Genomic DNA, 13,677 nt, shown 5'->3' with positions numbered 1-13,677 from the left:
GATACAGAGTTAGAGGCACTTTTTGTAAATACTTCTGAAATTAAGTCTCTGGCAGCTACAGAACCAAAATCCTCCATGTAGTATTTCTCTTTAGATCTATGGCAAGTGCTTCAACTCCCAACAAAGGTCAGATACTAGTTTAAAAACATGAGACACAAGCAGAAAAAGAAATGGAAATCACTGTCTTTTCCTCTCACAGGCCTTGTGCTGCTTTCAGGGCTTATTTGTGAAAGAAATAATCTGAAGGAACATCTGACAATATGACAGCATGGCATTCATGAGTGATTGCTTGAAGGAGTGGCAGTGAACCTGTGGTGATGGCAAAGTCAGCCCTGGTCTGCGACACTCTTCCAAATGCCAAGCACCAAATAAAGGTAACAGAGGCTGGGAGGGACTGGTGAGGGCACAGCTAGGAACTGAGAAGACTTTTGTGGATCAGTTCTGTAACTTTGTATAATATAGTTTCCTGAGCAAGGCCTTCCCTATGATTCACATGACCATGTACATTGGAAAATGATGGGTGGTGTAGCTCCTTATCTCATGGCAGTTTTTATAGCTGTCTGTTTAAGAAATGGTTTCTGTCAGACACCAATATCAGCATACTGGGGATGTAAGAAGTCATTTAAAAATCAACTGAGGATCAAGACTGGCATTTTAAGCAACTGAATAGGAATGTAGAAATGTACAGTGCTCTTTTCACCTAAAAGAAGATAATCTGACTCAGATTGTCTCAGAAGGTTTGCAACTTTGCTGATGCCTCTCTTACTAATATAATTTTGATGGAAAGGTCCTGTTACATGAACTGCTAATATCTTCTCAAGTTTCTCTGGGAAGCACGCTTTTTAAGGATTGCGTAGTCTTTAAACAGATGTCACAGGTCAGCACCTTGTAAATTAAATTCAGTGTCAGAATCAGTGTCCAGTTTCCTTTTCTCTTTATTATTTTGCCCTGAAACTTACCTTTTTGTTATTAACTTAAGCCTAATAATTAATTTAAAGAAAACACATGGCAAGAGCAGGTTAATGTCACTGTATCAGAGGGGATTGCTTTCAGGTTCTTTTCTTCTTGCATGGAAGAAACCAGAAATCTACACATTGAAGTAAACTCTTGCTTTCTGCCTGAAGAAAGAAGCCTTAATGCTAGTGATTAGTGTAATTTGTGAGAAGGAAGAGAACGAGTCCAACCTCTCCCCTCATGCCCCTTGCCCCATATTCCGCACACATTTCATAGGTTTTTTACTTTGTGAAAGTATTTATCCAAAACTGACACCACAGGAGTGCAGCAAAGCTTTCTGCATCAAAAATAAGAGGGATCCAGAGATGGAGGTGATGTTTCAACAAGGACAACCTCAGCAGATCTGACAGACACATACTTTCTTCACAATAACCAATATTAGCTGAAGGATGGAGTTGGGGTTTGCTGCTGAGAGGGATTTTGCCTTAAATATTCCTTAGCTGTGTGTACAGTCCAAGCAAAGCAGTCATACAGATGTATTTCTGACTAGTCAAGCGCAGTTGTGGCAGGATCTGGATTTGAGATACTGGTTTAGATTGTGACTAATAGTCTTAAAATGATGGAGAAACTAGAGGTGCACAAGGCCTAAGGGAGCCAACTGAAATAGCCGAAATGAAACCTGAGCACATGTAAATATCATCTGGCCCGAGAATATCTTACAAATGTAGAACTAAAGAAATCAAAAAAGTTCAAGGAAGCTTTTAAATGAATCTAAACTCACTTGGGCCAATGCGTAAGTTTTGATTTAAGTGGCATACAGGTATAACATGAGATTACATAATCCCTAAGGGAGAACACTGCTTTCCATAATACTACGAAATATAAAAACAGAGAGAACTTTGTAGCATATTGTTTCCTCTCTTGGTAAGGAGAAACCTATACAAGAGTCCTACGATATAAAAGGGACTGGCAATCACAAAGAAACCTATTCGTGTAGTATTTTGACCACATGTAGAACAAAGGTCTCGAGATATTAAACTCCATTCTACAATCTGTGGATTACTCCAGGTAATATTCTCATTGGAAACTGTTGATGCCAGACAGCACAAGTCTTATCTGAAGGCTTAGTCATAATGATCTGATGGAAACCTATTAGAAGAAGCTTTTTAGTTGGATAACAGACAAGCAAGAGGCACTACATAGGACTGAGGCTGTAGGTGACTCCTACAACTGTGACTGTCGCCGTGTCTGCATCCAGCATGATCAATCTAGTCACTGAAAGTGTGTTACTTGTTGTTTATGGAACACACCAGCACATAAACATGAAACAATATTTTCCAGCCTTTAAAAAAATGTTTGGATCTAGAGCAGTAAAGGTTTTGAGGAAGAATTTGTTTTGGCACTCATGTTAGATGAGCTTGATTTCCATGCTGTTGTCTAGAACACCTGAAAAGAAAGTATTTTTCATAAGAGGAAGGGTTCCTTCCCACACTTTTCAATTTCAGCTAAGATCGTGCTAAAACGTGATCCCATTTCTGCCTCTCTATTTTTATCCTGGGACCCAGCAGCTTGATGAACTGTGCCAGAGTTTAATTCTTCAGAGCTGGATGATGCAGGACTCCAGAAGGCTTGAACTCAAGCCTAATTTGAACAGGCCAATGCATCTTCAGTTTTTGCTTGAGTCAATTAGCACCCAGCATCAATTTGTGCTAATTCCTGTTTTCTGCAACATTTCCAGGCCTCTTATGCAAATAAGGCTGGGAAGCAAACAACCAGCGAATGACCCAGAAGGCTGGTACGGGGCTGGGCACCATTGTTCTCAGGCCAGTGCTCTGTTTGTTCATGTAGTAACACTAAAAAGAACGACAGGCCACAAAGATAACTATCTCAGTCTTAATTATCATACCCTTTGTACTGTTCTTGCTAGTGTAGAAAAAGAGGCATTCATGGTCCTCTCTCTGCATTCAGATTCACTGGATTGTTTTTTACTCTTCCTTTACAGGAGAAGGAAGAAAATTCTGACTCTGAGATTTTTGGGAAATTTGTGCTTTCGTAGAATGAAAAGATGTTTTAAAGTCCAAGTGTTTTTGCAGTCACAAATTGTGCTATGAAATCGGAAATCTTTTGGTAACATCCTGATGATCTGGAAAATGTAGCACATGTAGGAGCTGAATCAGGGCCTTTCAAATGAGGATTCAGTCATGGAAAAATTAGTTGGATCACACCTGTACTGATCTGTTAATTTAAAACTATTTGAGTATAAACGAGCTTAAGCTGTAAAACTCAGGTAGATATCCAACATTTTTCCAACATTTCTACACTGAAATTATTTGGTCCAGGAGGTACTGAGCTGAACAATACTTAGCAGCTTCAGTAAGAAAACATTAAAGCTAGCAACCAAAACTTCTCCAAGGTGTAACTGTCTTTACATTCACTTACCTATGAGTTTAAGGATTGTGAATAAGAGCACCATCTAGTGATAATCAATAATACATCAGTGTCATGAAAAGGTGATTATTCAGTCTGGACATAAGGCACACTGCTAATTCACTCAGCAAAGAGATTTGGGGGCTTGAAAGGAAACAGTGTTCTAGTTGTGATTTCCAGTTCACTGGAATGACCAGTGTCTTTCCCTAGATACTCCTAAATATGCACAACACATCTAGACACTGCCTTTGGCTGACAGTATGGATACCATGAGATAACACTTTAAAACTAACATTTCCATTCATAAACCAGTGATGTAATTTTATTGTAACAAAACCTTCCAAGTTTGTGAATGGCTCATTTTATATTGATCAGTGTAACATACTTATTCCACTGACTGAGAATTTAGATGAAACCATTCTAATATCCTAGGTTTCAAGGTTTTTTGAAAAGCCAACAATTCTGAAACTTTGGGCTTTTTTCAGTGAAGGATGCCAAAAAGCTGCTCCTCTGTAAGAATCTTAGGCATTAAATAGTATTGTATGTTAGAATTTGCTTAAAACATCCATGCTTAATGACAGGATTTTTCCTAATATGAAGGATTTTATAAGCGGGTCTTACACTATCCATTCTGCAAGTATTATTTCAGCGTGCAGGAAGATCATTATGAATATATGACAATATATAAAGCTATTTATGCCTTTCAGATTATTTCCATATGCATCCTCTGTAATTAAATCAGTGGCTTATGGCAGCTGGTCTTTGAAGTGATCTCTGCAAAATAGGAAAATGTAATTTGTGGAACAAAATGCTGATCAGTCTATTCCAGCCTGTTAAGCTCTAGTAGTTCAGAGATTTCTGTGATGAGTGAGTTCATGCAAAGCAGATAGTTTCCTGTATTTCTTTCAGCCCGAAGGAAATTCACTGGAAGTGATGGGTACTTTTCTAACCAAGTAAGGTTGTAAGTCTGAGGTGCTGTTTGCCCATAAGTTTCAGTGAATTCACTGAAAGTGATGCTGAAGTAAGTAGCTGTACTTGTATATTTAAACAAAAATAATACCAAGAGAATGGTAAGAGAAAGCAGAGCAAGAATTTCTGGCAGACACGACAAGGATTTAGATAGATGATCTCTTCAGGAGCACCAGTGGTGGTGGTTTGGTAAAGCTAGTAAAATTCATTACGTGATTGCCCTCAATTGCAGTACATTTTGGAAACACCAGATATTATATGGATGTAGGCAATCATTGTAATTACCATAAATATCCTAACCTGGAGGTTTCTACACTTCAAATTTTATAGATGAACTGCTCGTGTGATTGTTCCCTGAGCTGTCAGGCAAAACGAGGTGAGTTAGCAAAGCCCTGGTGTCTAAATTGTTTAAGAAATACCTGCTCATTTCAACCAACACAAGCCTGTCTATTTGTGGAGTTGAAGAAAGCAAGAGGGCAGTTACAAGTAGTCCCTTCAACCAGTAAACATTTGCAACTGAGAGAGATGTCCACAGTCTATATTTTCTCCTTAGCTTACACTGATGCATTGTCAGTCCTTTAATAAATGGTCTCTAGTTTCTAGTGGTGTTGATCTAGTACCTATTATTAGCAGTCATTTCACTCTCTTATAAATATACAAACTGAAATGTCTTCAACTCGGGTATCTTTATCCTTACGAAGACTTCTAAGACAGCTTGGAAATGAAATGCATGGTTACCAAATAACTTGAAAATATTGGGTTAATTTAACAGTGTTATCGGAATACCCTGAAGTCTAAAGTTTTTTTGTGCCTTTGAAGGGAATGACTTCTGCTAGACACAGAAAACTGCAGTAAGTAGATCCCTAGCAAAACCTGCTACACCCTTCTCAATGAGGATTTGTATTCATGATATCTGCTTCTAATTAAATAACTGCACTGTATTATACGTATTAAGGCCCAATCCTTTGCTGTTTGAAGTCAATGGCAAAGCTCCCATTGAGTTCATGGGAAAAAAATTAACTGCTTTGTCAAGGCTTTCTTTACAGTAATTTCAACTGTTAGGTTTTTAAAACAAAGATTCAGCTTTGCCTGCAGACAACAAGCAGTTTCTGATACTCCTTGTATTAGGCAGAGTACTAGGAAGGGGAAATTTGGTCTTATTAAATTATGTTCTCTGTCATTCCATTTGTTTTTCTTTCTGGTCCTGTAAAGTGCCACAATGGATGTACGATTGTCTTGCATTACGTTTATTTTAGAAACTTTCTTGAAATTCAACATTGTAGCAATTTATGCCATACGTGGCATGTTTATGCTATGGAGAACATATCTAATGAAACCAGCAGTACAGAAAACCATAGCTTATCTACTTTTTCATAAGTTTGACCCATCACCAGTTCATCTGCTAAACAGTTGTAATATAAAACATGCTTACAAAAACCAAAGCATCCAACTTCCTAAATGGGACCATATTTCTAAAATATACTTACAAAAAGGCAAGTTTATAAAATAATGATTCTACAGCTACGCAGTCCAGGATGACATAACTCTTTCAAAGCAGAAGGTTACCCGTGTATTTGATGCCCCATCCCAGATGTAGGAAGGAGATATCAAACAAAGAAGGAAACTTAAGGGATTCAAAATACATTTCTGTGGAAGACGAAAGAAGACTTGTAGACGATGTTTCCCTGCTAAACAAGGAAAGAAGATTCTGTGCTGTGCCCAGGACTGCAGCACATGATAGAGAGCTCGGGGTATAAGCCCATTTGCTCTGGCAAGCTTAGAGCTGGGGTTTTGTTATAATTTACCTTCCACATAAGCAACAAATAAAGCAGCCACTTCTTCACTGCTCTTAGCACCCCACTGAGAGCAAGGTGCTGAGGTGTTTTGAAGATTTTTGGCTTTCGTGCTCAACACCATGTTGTATTGGCAGGTAACCAAAAAACAGCACTTTGATTTTGGTGCACGCTGAAGTGTTTCAGCCGAAATATGCATTAGTCTCATCCGAACATCCACACTGACTGTGGAATACAGATTCTAATGAAATGGGACAGATGGGAAATATTACAGAAAAGGAAAAAGAAATCCACTGTGTAACTTGTGTACATAAGGTCTGAAATTTAAAACCTTCAAGCTGATATCCAGGGGGGTTTTTTACGGCCAGTTTTGTTCCAGCCAATGAACAGTGCTTGTAAGTACTGGTTGCAATCTAAATGTTATCATTTTTGTCCACAGTTAATTCCATGCACAGGATTGTTCCTCTTAAAGTTGAAGCTATCTCTGCCAATCAGTCTCATTTTATAGAGTGCTAAGCATTTAACCCATGAAATATGGTCCCTTAAAGTAATTTCTGCTCTAAATATTTCTCCTGTAAATGTGAAGAACACAGAGTTCTGTATTGGGAAGAAGGCCCTTCTATGATATGCATAAATTGCTAGCTGAATCCTCTCAAACAATCTGGCACAATCCTAAAGGGCTTTGTAAACAACATTTCCTGTTCTGATATTTTAATGTGAGCTTGGCCAAAAGTCATACTATTACATTTACATTCACAACAAGAATGCAATGGCAGAAAAGTACAGAACAATGAAATATAATGATGTCGTGCAGTGTATTTTAAATGTTTCCAACAAAGACACTAAAAAATGAAGCAAAGATCTATACAAAGCAGCTAATCTAATTCAGTAGGAATACACTGTTCGGGGTTTTTTTAGTTTGCTTAGTTTAAATCAGTGTGAATTATGTTGCTCATTCTATTCCATTGAAAACTCTCCTAGCATGAGAGATGGAAAATTATCTATTGGGAGCAAGCACAAATGAATAGTACCATGTATCCAAAGCATGCTTGTATTTGCCTAAATACTGTGGGAAGCATGCCAAAACCAACTCAGTATGTAGTTCTGTATATCCAAAACAGGGTATACAGTCGTGTGATAGTTCAGCCTACAGTTTTCAACCAACAAGATGGGACTTTAGTACTAAACGTTTCCACTGGCACAATTGCTGGAATGCAAAAGTTTGAAACTAGAAAACGCAGACCCCTAACCTTTGGAAGTACATACAAACCTTTGCTGGTAAAGGTGTATGATTTTTTTGGGGGGAAACTTTAATTTGTTCCTTTGTTTTGCAAAATAAATTAACCTAACCTCTATAAAGCCCAGCTTCTTCCCAGTTTGTCAGTGGAAGTTTTGTCATTTAGCTAAATAGAAGCTGACCTACGTCATCTAAACATGTGCAAAAGCGTATTGGTTATAAAGTTGGGTCAAGGCTCGTAACGGAGTCAAAATCCCCTTCAGAAAAGATAGATAAAACCGCAATTTTTCCACATAACTCCTCATGTGAAAGAATATGTAAATATGCCTCACAGGGTTTTCTGAATATCAGCAAATACCGGCTGTGTCAGATGGTCTGAAGAGTGAATTTAAGAATACGAGTTTGTCCAGGCTGCAAAAACAAACTATGTTTGGAAATGTATTAGCTAGCGAATTTAAACAAACAGTTTTAAATGCAGTCCAAGTAAGACAAGTTATGTTTAAAATCATGTAGATTAACTCTAAACTCCCCTTCTTTGCTGCCAAAGTTCACCTAGCATGTTTTAAACATGGATTGCTCTGTCTACAGCTAATGCATAAAGTTGTATTGAAATTCTGTTTAAAATGTCAATTGATATAAATAAGGAAATAGCAGCAGGGTCATGTTAGCTCCATACTGAGCCTTTACACAGCATGCTGAGCGTTTTCATTTCAAATACAGTAGCATACAGTAAGATCCTACTTGACTATGCATTAACAAGTATGTTTTCAGAGGCAGATGGCACCAAAGCACGAATTGCAACTCCAGGATGACTTTTAATGTCATCTGGAGATGATCTGAAACACGGAACAGTCTCTTACCTTCATCTGACTAGGAAGATGGTGCTCCTAGGCCATCAGCGCAGAGGCCAGCAGGCGAGTAAAAAACCACTTCTTCAGCAACCTGGTGGTTTATACTCCTCTGCGTGACTTAGCACTGAAATGAGCTAGGAGCACAGGTACGACACAGCGATATTTATCACATCTCAACTAGAATGTAGTGACCACTGTCAGCTTTACTAACCTAGTTTTTCTGCCTGACAGTGTGAGAATTTGCCAATGGTGATGGCGTAAGAGAATAACAGGAACTTGAAACAAGTTTCCTTAAACCCAGAAGCTTTGATGTACTTTGTGGATAGGCCATCTGTGTGCTAACACACACGTGTCAGTGACATACTTTGCCATACCTCAGGATCAAAAGCATAACTCTGCTAATGTGTCTTATCCTTTATTTTTTTTCTTCTAGACTGAGTGTAAAGGTCCACTTGATGAAAGCCACTTGGGGTTGTTCTGCATGTGTTGAGTATTTCAGGGAGAAAGTCAAACTACCACAACAGAGCCCACCTCTGTATACATCTGATATTAAGTAATCATATCCAGGAATCAACTTTTCACACTGTTGGTTCAGGTTGTTCCCAAGTCTTTGAGTTTCACTTTCAGCTTCAGGTTCCAATGAGTCCAAAATTATGAAACTGTGACTTGAATTGAAATCTGAGTGTTTTGATGGATAAGTGTGTAAGTCTAAAATGACCAGGCAGCCGGTTGTCATTACTGAGCCAAAGGTGAAACTACAATTTGTGCAGCAGCAGCAGCAGTCTGTTTCAGAATTTGGAAAAATATTCACAAATTGTGCAAGTTTTTCATGAAGTCTAGATGAGGCCATTGGATTTGAATCCTGAATTGTCAAAGCAATAGGATTAATAGGACTAATTCATAGAATTAATTAGGATATAGTTAACATTCAAAAGACAATGGAAAATTCCATGACATTTGGCATGTTTGGTCATAAGAAAATATTCATAGTAGAGCAAAAATTTTCAGGGTGCAAAGTCACATTGGTAAGAGTTTCAAAATATCCGTTAAGTTCTTTCAAATAACTTGACATTTTAGAGGATAGGCATTGTAATGCACTGGCAAGCTGGCATGGTAGAAATTCAGTATCAAGTGAGGCACTTTGTCTCAATAACATCACTTTCACCAATGTCTCAGGTGTGAAAACCCACAACACAAATGATCAAATGGGTTTTTAGGCATCTGTTCATTTTTACCTTTAGGATACTGATAGGAAAAAGAGGAATTTCCTTTGAAGTGCTTGGAGATCTAAGTCATGGAACTTACCACCCTTGAACACTAGAACTATTTGGTTAAGTTTCCAAATTTAAATTAGCAAGACTTAAACAGACACAAACAATGAGCTCATCAAATTGCTGTTTGGTGTAGGTAACAAACATTATGAGAATAATCTAACTCTATTGGAATAAGAAAATTTAATGGAGTTACATCAGGGTTGAATTACAAATCTAAATCATCTATAGTACAACTCCATTAAATTACCTATTGCAAAAGAGATGCTTTTGAAAAGATACAGCTTCATTATGTATAACATAGCTGGTATTGTTAAATATTAGTAGAAAAACTCACAGGACTTGCTTTCAAATGCTAGTCCAGAAAATCATCCATTATTTTGTACATACAGTTTTTATGTATTTTAAATTAAAAACTCCAAAGACACAAGAAAGAAAAATCTATGATATTCATTTAAAAAGTGTTCTTTCATACATCTCACAGTGGAAAAAGAAAGGACATCACGTGTCACTTTGCTCATATATCTTGAATTCTTAGCCATCTAGGGTCACTGTTGTACTGAGATTCCCAACCATCTCCTGCTTTGGGAAAGCTATCCTTGCAGTGCAGTACTGTCATGGTTTAGTGTCTTGGTGCATAGACAGCACAACTGATACAACCACGATTTTCCTTAGCTTTATTCTCCCAATTAGCTTTTTTGTTTTTAATAGCTTTCATGTATTAGATATCCTTCTTAGCAGAATATGGCTTTTGACACAGTATTTGAAATAGATTTTTTTTTTAAGTCATTATGGTATGTGTGAACAGTATACAGACTGTGCAAATTCGTTTTAACTGAAAATAAATTTTTATGAAGTATTTACAACATTAGTGGACGTAACGAAGTAAGTTGTTGTATGAAGCCAGGGTTGGGAAGAATAAACATTGATTTCATTGGGAATGCTACTTGCATATATGCTTTTAAAGCTAAGCAACAAACAGTGGGGGAAGGGTTTACATATTTTTTTTATAAATGTAATAAAACAGTATTTTAAAAAGCATAAAACAAACTGGTAAAAGTTGCTTCTGGCGGTGAACTGCAGTGACTTAATTAGCTTTAAAAACAGTATGTTTCCTGTATCAAAAGGGTAGATAAGTGTGAATATGGGATTTTTCTATCTTGCCACATTTTCATAGATTATCTCATTTCCTTCTGCTTCACATCCCTCTCCCCTTTCGATCTGTTTCACAACCACTGCTCTGCTCATGACCGGGGTCCGAGTGCGCTTTCCTCTGCAGAAGTCCAGGGGTGTACTGTGCTCGGATTATGTCAGCAACCAGACAAGCAACCCTTCTGCAGCTTTCCCAGCTCCTGCGAGCTGTCACTAAAACCAGAAACACACATTTCTGGCAAAATTGCGGTTCTTGTAAATTGGCAATGACCCACTGGTTCCGTGGAACTATGTTAATATGCACCAGTGGAGAAGCTGAACTCTGAACTGGGGAAAAAAAAAAAAACAAACAACAACAAACCGCCGGGTTTTTTTATTGTTTAGGAAACACAAACTTTGAATCTTGGAGCCAGTGGGAAAATTACTGTGCTCTAGTTAGGTAATTCTTTATTCTTTCATGAGTGATTAGATTCAGTTTTCAGGGACAACAGAATAAAAGCTGAAAACATTGCCTCTCCCCAAAAAGGGTCACACACAGCACATCTGCAGACCCCCCACCTTGCCGTGCCTCGGCCTGACGGTGGTGCCTGACCCGGAGCCCCGCGTCGGTGTGCCTCTGAGCGAGCCTGGCTCCCCGGGGAGGGCGGCGAAGCCTGCCGACAGCGAGTCCCAAAGGAAGCTGTGGCCCATCAACTCAAAGTTTCAGGTTTTCAGCCAGATACTAGTGTCCGTTTTCAAACCTCACTGATCCTGACCAACTTTTAAGCATGGAGAAATGAATGATCTGGAACTCATAAAGCACCGATCCACCATGCTTGTAACACACACATGCTGATACACGTGTGTTACAGTGTTTTCTGAAGTATTGTATTCCTTGGCCTTATGATTGGGTTCGTTTGCAAGAAAACAAACTCATGCTGCTTTGATTTTTTTTCCTAAAAATACATATTATTATTTTTGTCTAAATTTAGATATATTTTACTGATGGATTTTCCCATTAGAAGTAAGGCGCAACTGTTACTATGTGTCTCATTCTCAAGTCCCAAATTTTAGTGGTAAAACAGAACCCGGACTTAAGTGCCACAGTTTAGAATGTAAATAAGAAAAAGAAAATTGTGTAGCTCATTTTTACCAGGAAAACTAAAGCTTAACCAGAATCTTGTGTTCAAACTACTGTGCTTTTTACTTTTGGTTTTATGTAATCAAGGCCACTTGCCTTTTACCATTATTTACAATTTTTTAAGTTCTAGCTACAAGTTTTCACTAGATGGCAGGATTCCACTGTCATCTATTATCAGTGGCTTTACTTGCAAAGCAACACTTGCCCATCGATAGGAAGAAAATTTAAACACGTTCAAGTTTTGCAAAATGTAAAAACAAACAAAAAACTTAACATTAATGAGAAAAACTATACAGCCACTCAATAAATCATAGCTCTGTTACTGAATATGATTAATAGTATGGGTTGGAAATCATTGAAAATAATAGTGAAAGGTATTCTTTTCTTGACAGAGGAACTAAAAGGACCTTCTTTTATAAAATGAGGTAGGCTTACTGTTTCTGCTTTTTGTGAAAAAGTTAACTGATCCAGTAAATGACATTTAACTAATTAATAAATATGTTGACAACTTAAGAAAGTTAGAGCTTAAATAGCTAAACTACTGATCTAAAATAATGTATCGAGGTACAATAAACATTAACACTCAATGTATTGGATTACTAAAATACTAAAAGGGGATAAGGCACATTTTAATCTCTCTTCTTCAATTTAACAAGGCAGAATCCATTGTATGGTGATCACTCCTGGTATCATTTCAGCCAGTGTTGCTTTGCTGACCTCGGAGCTCTGGACAAAATTTGTCCCTCTTGTCCAGGACAACAGAAGGCAGCTCCATACAGCCACATAAGCTTTAATAACCGTGACAAATCTTCATTGTTGCACTGATTTTTAACAAAACTACCTTTTAACTATTATTTTTGCAACTTAGGATTGCAAATTCTTATTTTATATTTATTCTGAATTTTTACTGTTTTGTTCTCATTTTATACGGGAAGATAATTTATGAAGCGTTCAGTAATTTTCAGTGTTGCTTATGAAATGTAAGAGGGAATGTTTGGCAACTATTAAAGCTGCTTCTAACACTGGATAACTTTCCAAAACCAGAGATAACTCAGTGTAATGCTTTCCAGGATTCCCAAAATAGTAAGAACATTTTCTCATGATAAAGCTGTATTTATTCTATGCCTAGAGTAGAAAAAGTATCATAAATAGATGACTGAAATAGCATTTCCTAATATGAGATTCAGTTTTGCAATATGCCGAGTGCATTAAAAAACATACAGAGAATCAAACAGGAGATGAAATGCATACACAATTTCACAATTTCAAACCTTTAACATTTAAGAAAGTGTTTGCAATACTTGCAAGCTATCAAAAAGTAGCCATTCCTTCTTATTCAAACAAACATAGCACCTGTAGAATCCGTGCAAAACATGTTAGCAAATTCAAACAAGCATCACAGTAAGATCCACGCTGACCATTTCACTGGAAGCAATATACATTTAAACACACTATTCTCTTCACTCGTGTTCACAAAACACTGATAACATCTTTCTCTCTCGATCCTACCTTGGCGATTTGCAGAGGTTGCTTTTGCTCCTTGCCACCTTGCAATCTAAAGCCCCAAGGCGCCCCTCCACTCATAGCAATGCAGAGATAATCCCCTGTGCCCATTTTCCTCGTGCAGTCAGGCAGCGTTCATTTACAGGAGAACACGAAAAATTTGTCCTGCGGACGTTCAGCGAGCTGGAGGTTTGTCTGCCAGGCAGAGCTGGAGACCCAGAGCACCACACTGTTGCTGCTGCTGTGAACTGCACTAACAAATGTAGTCATTCAGAAGAATGGAAGAGCTCCCCCGGATCAAGGGCACAGCCCACTCTTTCGTCAGATTTCTACGCTCAGCCCACCTTCAAAGTAAAGTAAGTAGCGTTGAGGAAATGCACACAAAGAGACTCAGCCATGA

At 37.9% G+C, this 13,677-nt stretch overlaps 1 protein-coding gene across 2 annotated transcripts in view; it reads right to left on the bottom strand.

Moving 5' to 3' along the window:
* The window catches only part of SYNPO2 (synaptopodin 2), an 88,577-nt gene extending 75,174 nt beyond the window's left edge, over nt 1-13,403 (bottom strand). The window contains exon 1 of one of the 2 annotated variants that reach the window (XM_086612071.1): nt 13,284-13,403. In XM_086612071.1, the coding sequence (XP_086468197.1) occupies nt 13,284-13,388 (105 nt within the window). In that variant the 5' untranslated portion in view covers nt 13,389-13,403. The remainder of the gene's footprint in view (nt 1-13,283) is intronic. The other variant, XM_086612070.1, reaches the window with a different exon arrangement.
* Nucleotides 13,404-13,677: the final 274 nt, after the last annotated feature.

This window comes from Tauraco erythrolophus, chromosome 5 (assembly GCF_009769465.1).
Source record: "Tauraco erythrolophus isolate bTauEry1 chromosome 5, bTauEry1.pri, whole genome shotgun sequence".
Taxonomy (NCBI): Eukaryota; Metazoa; Chordata; class Aves; order Musophagiformes; family Musophagidae; genus Tauraco; species Tauraco erythrolophus.
This window is presented reverse-complemented; position numbering and strand designations above follow the sequence as displayed.